The following is a 13,377-nucleotide window of genomic DNA, read 5'->3' on the forward strand; positions in this document are numbered from 1 at the left end:
GTATCACTGACAAATTATATGCATTTTTCAACATGCAAAGTTTGAGCTATCTATTTTTCTATAACAGATTTTTTTAGTCATGGCCTGTGTAAAAGGACCAGTGCATCAGAAATAGGAATACCAAAAGAGTGAATTACTTGGTTATCTGTGAAGGTAACATTATAGATACAAACCTCTCTGCATTGCACTAAGAAACATAATTCAAACATTTACACTCTTTCTTTCTGCTGGCTCTGTCCACCAGACATCAAAACGTATTGTTTAATTTTCTGACAATCACACATAAATCCATGTAGAGTTGATTTCCTCACAAGATTTCAAATTCATATTATTGCATTATGTTTAGGGAATAATTAGGGAAGATAAAAAGGTAAAGCACCGGGTCATGTCTGATCCTTGGGGTGACGCCCTCTAACGTTTTCATGGCAGACTCAAGATATCCACTTACTAAACTGCTGGTGAACATGAAGGCAGAAACAAGACTAGAGGCACGGGGCTACTGTGGCACCGTGTTCCAGTCTGCTTTAACCTTTTCCACTTATTTACTTACTGCTCTTGTGCATGAAGGATGGCGAGAAGAGAGAAGAAGTTGTTTTGGCAATTTATTCTAACATAAAACAGTTTACCATGAGGTAATACATACCTTGGCCTCCTGACAATCCAAACCAACTCACAAGCATGTGAACAGGTTAAGTACTCTGATAACACAAAAGGCAATAAAAGCAAACAGGAATAAAACCCAGGCTCCCAGCCAATTGGTGTTAGCTTTGAAAGCGCTTAATCTCTCCACAAGTAATTGTTTAACACAGCTAGCTTTTAAGCAGAGCATCCATTCCCACAACGCCTCTACTTTGCAGTAGACCTCTTAAACATCTGAAGAATAGTTTTTTGCTTGTTTGGCAGCAATTCTGCCTCCTTCAAGTCTGAATTGTTAAGTACGTTATTCAAAGTGTTTCCTCCATTTATACCAGGTGACTTTGGCTGGCGCTTATTAGCAGGTTTACTGTTCTCATTTGGGGAGCTTCTACGATGTTTGCGTTGATCTGCTTTAGTCTTCTTGGTTGGAGGCTGTGAGTTCTGCAACATCCTGCAGGAAACTGGAGATGCATTTTCTGACTGAGATGTTTTGGGGCGCAAATGGTACTCATCTGGAGAGCCTTTTTTGCGATTTGGAGTCTTCTCTTCTTTGTCCATTTCCTTCTGAAGCTTCAAGGCCAGAAGTCTGTCCTCCTGTTCCTGTTTAAACCTTTCATAACATTTCTGCTCCAAATTCATCTGCTGTTGTACCTCATTCATGTCTTCCTCCTCTTCAGTTTGAGAGAACGTTCTTCTCCTTTTATCCTTAGAGGGTGAATTGACTGCTGCTTCAGGGGATGATACCTGATATTTTCTCTTTGCTATTTCTATTAGAGATCCACTAGGGTTTATATTTCCAACTTGACTGTTTTCCATCACTAAGCTGCAGTTTGCACTAGTGCTGCTGTTCTGCTGGTTACCAGATATCACAGAAATTAGTGTTTTCTGAAGAGTGCCAACTTTTGCATGTTTTGTCAAGTGCGTATTCGTTATAAACTTGTTATTTTCAAAGTCAGAAACAACTGCCTCTCTACTTGAAATAGGACGTACTAGCTCAGATTCTCTGCTTGAAACACAGGGAAGCTGATCGGCAAGTTCATTTCCCTGGTAAGTAGAAAGGCATGTCAAATCTAAGCTGAGTGTAGTAGCTTCACCTTTAGTATACATATTTAATTGTGGCATTAATGGCTCTAAAAAACAATCTTTGGTATCTCTCTCCTCAACTGAAATTTGTGGGGTCAGTGTAGGCATCTCATCTTCTCGCCTTTCTTCTCCACATATAAAGCTGTTTTTAGTACTGATGCTTTCCTGAAATGTTAGACAAGAGTATACATTATTTTTTTCCTCTCAGACATGCTGTGACCTTGTTTAGGTATGAAATAAGAACTGGAATTCCTGTTGGTATATAGACCACAGAAAATTAACAGGCATTCACAACAACTTGGATTTAAAATTTAAATGAGCAGTTTTTGAAAGAATCACAGACATTACACGCATTCCTGCTACATAAACATGAGGATATTTTCAGTCACACAGCGAAGATCTTTCTGGTGGGCAGCTGCTACCAAAGCAATATTTTTAAAAATCCGCATGCCCAATCAGAAGCCCAAATGGGCAAAAGCCCCACTTGACCCTGATTATTTTTTAAAAACACTTGGCAGGAGCCAGGAAAGGTATCAGCAGCTGCCATGACACCCACAGGCACTACACTGGGGACCTCTGCAACATAGGAATACAGACAAGTACTGATTACCTCAGAACAAGAAATGCTGCTTTCTTCCTCTAATTTGTTAGAGAGTATCATTGGAGGCGAAGAACTACAAGATTTTGGAGACAAATACCTTAAGGATAAAAGATAAAGATTAAAAAGATATATATGTACAATCTGTGATGTACAAGTGGCCAACAGCATAGTTTTTAACGTGGTATTCATTTCTAAGCACAGTAAACGTCTTTCATCATGGTGAGGGGCATACCTCTGAGATACAGAGTTATTTGATAAATGAATATTGACCAGTCAACAAAGTTGTTTGGAGATTAATGGCCTACAACAAAACAGCTATCACCAGAACCTCCAAGGCAACTGCAATTTAAACTGGTTGGCTAACTGATGAAATCACTAAGATGACATTATTATTATTATTATTATTATTATTATTATTATTATTATTATTATTATTGGATTTCTTTACTGCCTCTTCCCCATTGGAGTTTGAGGTAGTTTACAACCTGTTAAAATAAATATAAAATTTATTAATTACATATACATTTTAAATGTTATATCATCACTGAGGTCCCTCAGTGGCATGGATGATGATGAAAACGGGGAGGAACTGTAGGATTGGAGGGAAGCCCTTTCAATAGTTGCCCTGGCCTCAACCATAGGCCCGATGGAAGAGTGCCGCCTTGAAGGCCCTAGGGCAGTGGTCCCCAACCTGCGGGCCGCAGCCCGGTGCCGGGCCGCGAAGGCCATGGCGCCGGGCCGCGGCTCCCTCTCCCCGCCCCCCCCTGCAGTAAAAAACTTCCCAGGCCGCAAGCTTGCGGCCCGGGAAGCTTCTTACTGCGGGAGGGCAGGGAGAGGGAATCGGGGCCGGGCCGCGCCCATGTGGGCGCGGCCCGATGTGCGGGCGCGGTTCGCGGGGCGCGGCCTGATGCGGGGGCGCGGCTCGCGGCCGCGGCCCGATGCGCGGCCGCGATCCGCGGGCCGCGCCCCAATGCCCTGCCGGTCCCCAATCTCAGAAAGGTTGGGGACCACTGCCCTAGGAAACGGCAATAGCTCTGTCAGGGCCCTAGTCTCAGACAGCAACTCACTCTACCAGGTGAGAACCAAGATGAAAAAGGTTCTGGTTGAGGACAGGCCGCTATCAATAGATATCGGCCCCTAAGACATCGGCCTGTCCTCAACCAATAGATATAAGAGCCTCTTGTGGCGCAGAGTGGTAAGGTAGCAGACATGCAGTCGGAAAGTTCTGCCCATGAGGCTGGGAGTTCGATCCCAGCAGCCGGCTCAAGGTTGACTCAGACTTCCATCCTTCCGAGGTCGGTAAAATGAGGACCCAGCTTGCTGGGGGGTAAACAGGGGAAGGCACTGGCAAACCACCCCGTATTGAGTCTGCCATGAAAACGTTGGAGGGGCTCATGGGAATTTTAGTTCATGAACATCTGGAGGACCACAGGTTGACTACCCCTGACCTAAGGGATCACTGGGGAACATATTGAACTCAAGATGTACCCAGCATGGTATATCTATGGGTTAGCAAACAAACAAACAGTTTTAAAGCACTTTAAACATTAACAGTTTGATTACAGCACATCTTGTTGTGGGCTAGAGAACACTTCTTTAAATGCATGGGGTAGCAATGTATAGGGCCCAATACAGAAATGAGAATCAATTTTCTATGAAATAAGACCAAATGGGTCAAGCAATGCTACAAACAGCATTTGCCCAATATCCCTACTCTCAAGCTTCTAAAAGGATACTCAAGCAAGTTTCAGAAGAGATTTTGGGATTGGGTATTTCAGTACAGTAAATAATTGTTTTGCTTGATACTTTTGTTTTTATCAGTAATACAGGTTTTTCTGTATATGTAGTAACCAATACCATATACAGAAGATGGTGCATAACTGGTGAAACCAAGCCAATATGTTTATACTGCTTTTCCCCCATTGTAAGAACAGATTTTTTTGCTTTCAAGATAATTACTAATATCCAGCAGCATGATTTTTGCTATAATTATTACTATGTCTATGAAGTATTTCAGTTTTGATTCCAGGTTAAAGTGTAGGTTTAAAAAACAAGAACCTTCATTAGCTGCTATTTAACACGTGACACACAAATTTTTAATATATCAGCACAATACTGTCAAAACAAAAACCTATTGTAAAAATTCTGTGCAAGCTGCCTCGATACAGTATACATGGTAAACTGTTATACCATAAAATCCTGGGATAGATCATTAGAGCTTACTTACTTCTTAATATCTCCAGAACAAACAGATTTGCTTTTTGATGTTTTGCAGGAATTCAAGGGAGATCGGCCAGGTGACAGACTGCTGACTACATGCCCCTCATTTGAGCTGTTCTTTAAATTATAAGGGGTGAGATGGGGAGAGAGAAAAAAAATATGTCTTTATACAATTGATAATACATTGCATAAAGTCCTGCAATACCAGTCAAATAAGAAAACAATACTGTAAAGTATTTTTAAATTCAAAGACTGAGATCTACATTACCCCTGTCCCCTAGCTATTTTTGTTTAACATAACATTCAGTTTACAAAGTTTGCTAATGTTTTAACAGGATTTTGGTTGGTTCTAAGGCACTTTCTTGTCTTTCCTTTGCTTTGCTATTATTATTTATAGATCAATATTAAATAAATATTATCAACATGGGTACAAGCATTAAATATACCAACTCAGTTTAACACTACATTTCCCAGATTTTTAATTTCAAAACAACAAATAATCTCTCCAAAGTGGTTATGTCGCCTTTCTATACTTTACCAATTAGTACCAGATTGCTAAAACCATCCAATGTGCAAAAAATCTGTAGGACAGTTACCACCGGTTTTAAAAAACCAAGTAGATATGATTATGTGCTCATGTCTTCCCCATGAGGCAAGTAATGTTTCTCAGTGCTGTTTGGTTGGAAAAAAACAGCATTGTAGGGTTAAAGAATCAAGCAAACAGTCCTGGAATCAGAAATACCTGTATTATGGTATCAAACTTACTAGATCCACACTCAGTTCCTTGGCCAATCTTTCATCTAGTAATAATTGCTCTGCCATCTGTTTTTTCTTCTCTTCTGCTAGCTTCTGCTGTTCTTCTTCTTCTGCTAATAGCTTTCGAATATACTCTTCACTTGCTTTACTCTCCTCTTGTTCATGAGCCCGTCGCTCTTCCTCCACCTGAAGCAGAAATGTACCATGATTTATTTATAGCTTCCTTTTACTCAGTTTAGAAATTATTACAACCAAGGGTCTAAAAATCTTTGCCTTAGCTTAAGTGACCTATTATTTATAGTTATAACTTATCCTCTTGAGGCTGTGGCTTAAGTTTCTAGAAATTTCTCTTTGCTTTTACAATTCTGTTCTTTCAAAACAAGTTTGGACCGACTGTGAACCCTGGATTCTCCCTGGCTAAATGGAAGCTGATGCTGTGCTTGTTTTGCTACTAGCAACTTAGATAGAGAACCTTGAAAACGGAAGCTTGGGTTAGCATAGTAATGTCCTGCCACTAACAAGCCTTTATCTACAACAAAGCAAAACAGTATAAACAGGCACCGAAAGCCAACTTCAAGTAACTTTAGAGGGGTTTAAAGGATCCCCATCGTGGCCATCTTGGCATCCCCCACTGCTAAGTAAATCTTTAGAGGATGAGTCCAGGAGACTTTGTGAGAGATGAATGGAAGAATGAAATCGTCATGTAGTGAGAAATGGTTAATGTTGTTGCCTGTCTGTAAATGGGGCTTCTGCCTTTTTGGAAATATCCTGCAGTTAGCCTATTCTACAACTGTATGAATACATTTTTTCTGTCTCATTCTTGGAGCCTTCTCACTGACCACTGTGACACCAAGTCCTGAATCCTAAGTGATTTAAATAAAGTCAGCACTCTGAAAGCCAGCATGGTGAAGTGGTTAAAGAGTGGCAGACTCTAATCTGGAGAACCAGGTTTGATTCTCCACTCTTCCAGATGCGGCCAGCTGGGTGACTTTGGGCTAGTCACAGTTCTTAGAGCTTAGCCCAACCTACCTCCCAAAGTGTCTGTTGTTGGGACCAGAAGAGAAAGGTGTTTGTAAGCTGCTTTGGAACTCCTTTGGGTGGTAAAAAGTGGGTATAAAAAACAGCTCTTCTTTTATCTTCTAAATTTAATGTCAGCTCTAGTTTTCTACTGGCACATTGGAACAATTTCCAGTAGGGCCCCTTCAGCTTTTTAGATTTACCTTAGTAATCTCAGCTTCATACTCCTGTCTTAATTCTCCAGGCTTACTCAAGCAACGTATTGGCTGAAAAATGCATACTACAGTAGATGAGGGAGAAAGAAGAGAGAAACATTAATAAGTTTCATTTTTAGACAAAACAAATAAAACTTACTGTCATGACATTGTATACCTATAGGTTGCACACTTATGTAGTTAACCTCTTAAACACCTCTCTATCAACATTTAAATTTAATCCCCAGAGGAACCTCCAGGAATTTATCCAGTAATAGTAGATAAAAATCTAAAGAACTATATTACTTGGGTTTCCCATAAGTAGATGCCTTAAATATAAGGTGACCAGATTTTAACATTGGTAAAGCGGGGGGGGGGGGGGGGGGTCTTGATTAAAAAATTGACCTATATGGAGCAACAAAAATTTTCATAGAACGCAAAAATAGTATTGTAATGTATATTTTTGACTTGCAACATAAGTACAATTTGCCAGGTGCCCCCAGATGTCCCTCCAAAAGTGGGACAATCTGGTCACCTTACTTGAACAGATATTTACTGGAAAGGGGGACAGAATATGGAGCACATACAAACACACTGTTTTAAAGCCAAATAGTTTCAAACACAGTTTGCAAAGCAGAATATTGTGCACAAAAACAGCCTTGTACACTTTTTGCTGTGTGAAGAATAAAAATGTTTGAAAGGAAACAAATAAAGGAGGAAACAAATAAAATTCTACTGTAGTACAAATTCCTACAATGTACTTATCTTTTGGATGTACATCTTTCTAGCTATCACCAAAAACACAATTTTGAACTACTACACACTGACAAAAGAATAAAACAAGCCATACAACAGACTGGAACAATTCTGGTTACACAAAAGTTAAAAACTGTTTTCTTAGTGAAAAAAAATGTATCAGATTCTCAGAACAGAAGTTATGCCATTGTCCAAACAATCTTAATACCTCCATTGGTAGATAATAGAAAGTCCCTTTAATAACCATAGTCCTACACAGCAAAAAAAAAAGTTTTTGATAGCATAATGAGGAGGGAGGAGGGATTTTATCAACTAGTTATTAAAGATGGTAAACATTCTGTAAACCAGGGGATATAACCATGGTAAAAATTCTGTCAGTCATGAGATACAGTTGAGCCCTAAGATTTCAGTGCTTGCTCTTTCTTTTCTCCAAATAGCTATTTGCTGTTTCCCACTTCTAAAATGAAAGGCCCTCTTATTAGAGTGAGAAATTATTGTGCAATGTTTGTGAGGGTTTTTTACAGTATTGAGTTACAAAAAAATGCTCACTTATCTGATGTGCTGTATATTTCTACCCCAAGTGATCATTTATACAATAATTATTCCATTACTGCAGCCTTGTAATTAAGTCCACAAATGAGTTTATTCACAAAAGCTTTACTAGCTTGCCTAACTACCTTGTCTAATCATGTGACTGCTTCAAAAATGACAATCTTTTTTCCAGCTTACAAGGGTTTCTCAGCTTATTCACCTGGGTAAAAGCTTGCTTTATTGTTTTTCCTAGAACTTTGTCTAAATCAGCCCTTTTCAACCTTTTGACCATGGAAGAGTCCATGAAATAATTTTTCAGGCTTTATGGAGCCCCAGCTGGCCACAGCTCCCTGCCATGTCCCTGGAAGTAACATCACCGTTTAACAGACAATCTCAAGGAAGGGGGAGATTTAAGCCTGAAGAGGCATGAAGGCTCCACCCCCCCTCCCAGGTGGGAAACCGTGAGAGAACAAACTCAGGCTCAGGAAGGGGGAGGGAGCAATGGAAGAGGCTGGTTCCCAAGTTTTGGACTTAAAATTAAGGCAGGATGAAGAAGAGCTGATTTTTATATGCCGCTTTTCTCTACCTGAAGTAGCCTCAAAGTAGCTTACATTCGCCTTCCTTTCCTCTCCCCATAACAGACACCCTGTGAGGTAGGTGAGACCGAGAGAGCCCTAATATTACTGCTCAGTCAGAACAGCTTCACCAGTGCTGTGGCGAGCCTAAGGTCACCCAGCTGACTGCATGTGGGGGAGTGGGGAATCAAACCCAGCTCACCCGGTTAGAAGTTGGTGCTCCTAACCACTACACCATAAGAAAGGTCACAGACCCCCTCCAGATCTCTCATGGACCCTTGGTTGGGAATGCCTGATATAGATTCTAAGCATCAAACACTAATATGTGGCATAGTATAATTTTACTTACCATCTTCTTTTTCTTCTTGGTCCTGACCATTAATTCTACGTTTGCATTCTTCTGGGAAATACTTCTGAATTGCTTCCCATAATTTCAAATTAATAAGAGTGTTTTTACGGGCATTATAACGTGCCCAAGAAGAGACTCGGCGACGGCAGAAAGGACAACACAAACTGGCTTTCTCTACTGTAAGCTGGAAACAGGGATTGCAGAGAGTGTGCTGGCATGGCAAAGTGACAGGTTCCAAGAAAATTTCCATGCAAATATTACAAATACAATCAGGTAAGGAAAGTGGAGTCTCCAATTCCTTTGACATCTTGGTTCCAAGGAAGGAAGGTAGCTAGTGCATCTGCAATCAGGACACATTACATTCTTTGAATTAAAAAAAAAAGACAGTGTAAAACAAGTAGCTCTGTTCAATGACTAGTGGATCAGCTATTTGGTTTCCTTTTCTCAGTGACAAAATCCTCCCCAATCTTTCACCTCCCATTCTCACATTTTACTTCATGCAGCAGCCTCATTCATTTTTAAGCAGGTTTTGTTATGCATTTAGTACATACTCTCCATTTTACTGTATCTGACCAAGCGTGCATGCATACAAAAGCTTATATACCTTGAATAAAACTTTGATGATTTTAAAGGTGCCACTGGACTCTTTGTTCTTCTGCTTCAGACCAATATGGCTATGTTTCTGAATCTATCTTATCCAACATCAACCTATAGCACAAGTACTTTATAGTTTCTCCTGTTGTTTTCAACAAGAGTTATTCTAAACAATGGAAATAGAATGACAGTTATTCTCTTGTGGCTTTATAAAACTGTGCGCCAGCTTCACTCCTCAGTTTATTCTGTCTATCCTCTGCTCCTTCATCACACTGAGAACAAAAGTCTCATTTTATTCATTGTGGATTACTGCAAGGAATGAGTTCTTAAGTCTATTCCAGAGCATTTGGGGAAACTGCTCTAAAACTTCGGAGCAGACTGCCAGTGGAGGATAGGAATGCTCCTTTTTAGTTAATATTTAGTCCCTATAATACCATATCATTCTGTCAGGTTTTCTGTCAATTTTACTACCATTTGTAACTGTAGATGCTGCTGCTTTTATTCTGCTGCTTTTATCTGATGACAAATACAGATTTTTAAAATGGTAATTGTTTTTCTACATACTCTTGCAAAATAACTAGTTCATTATACTAGGGGTTTTATGGGGGTTTTACATGTTGTTACCCGCCACAAGCTCAGGGGAGCGTCGGGCTAAAATTTAATAATAATAATAATAATAATAATAATAATAATAATAATAATAATAATAATAATAATAATAATAATAATAATAATAGCAACACAAAATATTTTAGTAAATAAAGATACTATTTTGTTCTGCAGATTTACTTCTAAACAATGAAGGATTTTGTCCACTCTAAGTTTGGGAGAGTGATATTGCTCACAGAGCAATCTTGAGCCCTTTTAAGCCTGTTTAAGTCAGTGAATTCTGCTTACACCTAAACTGTTAACTTCCCCTTTGCAGGAACTTGATGGTCAGTTACACTCAACATCCAAAATACTTAATGCACTCCTGTTGCCACACAAAGATTGCACTGAGCTACTCATCTAAGGCTGTTACATTTAGAAGCTGAACATTAATGCTGCTTTAACTATAAATGCAGAATAAAGATTTTAAAGAGGTAAATCACAGCAGTTATAAGAATGAGGTAGTGTACCTCATACTAGAGCAAGGGTTCCATGCCACTATCTCTCAATCCTCCCAACAGAAGCACTTTTGTTCAAGGTTGGAAGCGCTCTTCTTGTTAAGAAGTATGGATTTAGACTTTGAATTGTCCTTTGGCTCCCATATTTTTCTAACTGGGAGTAGCTGAAGGATGTTGGAACATTCCTTCCTAGTTCAGAGGTAAATTATGGGAGCTACTAGATTACATCTTTCCACTCCTATTTCTAAGATGATACAACCTAAGTAATATCATAACACAGAACTTGGCATTTTACATACATAGAAAAACGGGGATATGGGAGCAAGTTTTGCTGTGGCTGTTCTCTTTTCTCCAAGATGGGGGACCGAGGGTCACTATCAAGGAAGAGCAGTTGTACCACTGTGAGCTCCATTGTGGATTACCACAGGGTGTGATTCCCTCCCCAATACTATTTAATATCCTCATGTGCTCTCCGGCTCAGCCAGTTCGGGGACGTAAGCTAGGGTGTCACCAGTATGCAGATAGTACCCAGCTCCATCTATTGATGAGCAGCTAGCTGAACACTCCGCCTGAATACTTGGCCAGGTGCTCGCGAGCTGTGATGGAGTGGCCCCAACAAAGCTGCCTGAAGCTAAACCTCTTAAAGATGGAGGTCCTCTGGCTGGGAAATATCAGAAGAGGAAGCATGCCTCCCCTGCCTGGACAGGGTACAGCTGGAAACCTGGGTATGATCCTTATGTCTCCTTTACTATGGTGTCGCAGGTCACCAAATTAGCTGAACAGGTGTTTTTCCATCCACGCTACTAGCACCCCATCTGGCCCCAGAGCACGTAGCCACAGTGATGTGGCTACCTCCAGGCTAGACATCTGTAACTTGCTCTATGTGGGCCTATCCTTGACCTTCATCCAGAAACTATAGCTGGCTCAGGACATGGCCACTTGGGCCCTTATGATAATCCCATGGACAGCGCATACTTGACTTGCTCTCCAGCACATACATGGGTTACTGGTTGAATTTCAGATCAAGTTTAAGGTATTGGTTTTAGCTTTTAAGGCTTTACATGGTCACCTGCACACCTTAGGAACCACCTCTACAAGTATGTCCCTCGAAGAGCATTGCTCTCTGCAAACTCCAAACTTCTAGTAGTCCCTGGCCCCAAAGTAGTGTAATTGACCTTGCCCAGAGCCAGAGCAGAGAAGGCTCTGATGGAATGTGTTGCCAGCCACGATCTGGGCCCTATTGGATGTGACAAAGTTCTGAAGGGCCTGCCAAACAGCACTCTTCTACCAGACCTAGGGTTGAGGCCAACACACAAGCACAACATAACATCAGAAAGGCCCACTCCACCCTCCCTATCCATCGGGTTATAAAATCAACTCCAGAATTACTCTGACCGAAGTGGGCAGAACCAGAGCACTCAAGGTCTTTCGTTTTGTTCTTAATGATTGCTTCTGAACGTTTTACACTTACTTTGTATGTTTTATCAATGTTAGCCACCCCTAGGCTATGTTAAGGAAGGGCGGCCAACAAATTTAACAAATATTTGCATTGAGAAAAATACTTCAACAACCAAGATCGTTAATTTATTTTCTAAGAAACAAACAATTGCATCTATGCCAGTTTTAAAAGCAGCTTGCCAGTTAAGCCATAAAAGCAGGGCTCGTTACAGAAACTATAAATACGCAGCCTACTGGGACTGGAGCAGAACACAAAACGAACAAGACAGCATGTGAAGACATTATACTAAACACATTTCCTCATCAGTTCCATTTCCACCGTACTATGCTGTTACCCTCTCACCTAAACGGATGCGACCCGGGGTATTCTAAACCCGGAAGGACGCCCAATCCCTCTGACGGAGTCCACGGAGTCATATGCGTCCACTCGAGCCCTATTTCCGCACCTGGACGTTATTTCGACGCGACCCTTCCTTTCCTCAGTTTTTTATTTTAGCCCGAGGTTTACGTGCCGTTTGGTGTGGGAAGAGAAAGCATTCTTCGTGCTCCGTTTCTCGCTCCACAGCTCATTTCACCCCGGGAGAGAGCAATAAATCGGCCCCGTCCGACCACTGGCCGTTTCGCGCGAAAGTAGAAAAACCCGCGAACAAGGCTAAGCGGCTTCCCGCCGCCACGCAAGGAACGAGACGACTTCCTTCCAGAGGCCGGCCTCGGCACGGAGAAACGGGGCAAGGCAGCGCTATTCCGCCGGGCGCGCCGAGGGAAAGCGACCGCCGCCAAGCCCGTCCCCGCAAGAGGCGCCCCTAAGCGCTGCTCCGCGCCGGCAAACGCACGGCCGCGCCTCCCCCATCCCCGAGAAGCAGCGCGCACGCGCCCGACCGTTTCTCCCCCAACCGCCCTTGCGGCGCCCGGCGGAGAACGAGCCGCAGCCAATCCCGCCTTCGCACAGCCGCTTCCGCCCCGCCACGCTTGAAAGCGCGGGGAAATGCTCTTGTGTCTTTGGGAAAGGCGCTTCAGCCCGCCGCAAGATAAATCGTAGGTATTTAAATGGGTATACGGATTGTTTTATTATATACACACACCTATAAAATAATACTGTGCGTGAGGGAAAGTTAGATTTAAAAAATCCAACCTATGTAGTTCAGCAAATCAGAAAAAAAAACCCTTTGCAGTGCAATCATAGGCATAGCTGAGCCTGTTGAAGTCTATCGCTTTATGTTGGTGTAGCTGTGTGCGATTGCACTACTGTTGTAAGAAACTAGGTTACTGCTGACGTGTATGTGCCCAGAGGGGGAAAATGGGGATATGAACTCCAAAAACTATTCAAATGCAAGCGCCAGTTCTTTCTTGACTGCAGAGATATACAAGAGTCGTCATTGTATTCATAAAGTTTTGATTTTTGCACAAGCTCTATCACACCTAGAGATGCCAGTCTCCAGGGGAGACCTGGGGATCCCCTGGAATGTTAGCTCATCACACTAAAGAAATAAGTTCCCCCTGG

At 41.6% G+C, this 13,377-nt stretch overlaps 1 protein-coding gene across 2 annotated transcripts; it reads right to left on the reverse strand.

The window, feature by feature from the left end:
* Nucleotides 1-589: 589 nt before the first annotated feature.
* Nucleotides 590-12,751, reverse strand: RNF168 (ring finger protein 168). Of its 2 annotated transcripts, none has more exons than XM_077349076.1 (7): nt 12,220-12,751; nt 8,719-9,081; nt 6,517-6,593; nt 5,306-5,482; nt 4,548-4,657; nt 2,330-2,417; nt 590-1,884 (listed from the first exon to the last, which is right to left on the reverse strand). In XM_077349076.1, exons 2-7 carry the CDS (start codon nt 9,023-9,025, stop codon nt 847-849), a joined length of 1,797 nt encoding a protein of 598 aa, XP_077205191.1. In that variant the 5' UTR covers nt 9,026-9,081; nt 12,220-12,751; the 3' UTR covers nt 590-846. The 2 variants fall into 2 exon arrangements, with proteins under 2 accessions (XP_077205191.1, XP_077205190.1); XM_077349075.1 differs by having other exon boundaries at nt 8,719-9,058; nt 12,220-12,750.
* Nucleotides 12,752-13,377: the final 626 nt, after the last annotated feature.

Source organism: Paroedura picta, chromosome 8 (genome assembly GCF_049243985.1).
Source record: "Paroedura picta isolate Pp20150507F chromosome 8, Ppicta_v3.0, whole genome shotgun sequence".
Taxonomy (NCBI): Eukaryota; Metazoa; Chordata; class Lepidosauria; order Squamata; family Gekkonidae; genus Paroedura; species Paroedura picta.

What these genes read in the sequence shown, in the direction of transcription:
- RNF168 (XM_077349076.1), bottom strand. Translation starts at nt 9,025, where the DNA reads ATGTCAAAGGAATTGGAGACTCCACTTTCCTTACCTGATTGTATTTGT. An exon ending in CCAAGAAGAAAAAGAAGATG is followed by an intron (nt 6,594 to 8,718) that starts GTAAGTAAAATT and finishes CATCTACTGTAG; the next exon opens with TATGCATTTTTCAGCCAATA. An exon ending in GCAGCATTTCTTGTTCTGAG is followed by an intron (nt 1,885 to 2,329) that starts GTAATCAGTACT and finishes CTAACATTTCAG; the next exon opens with GAAAGCATCAGTACTAAAAA.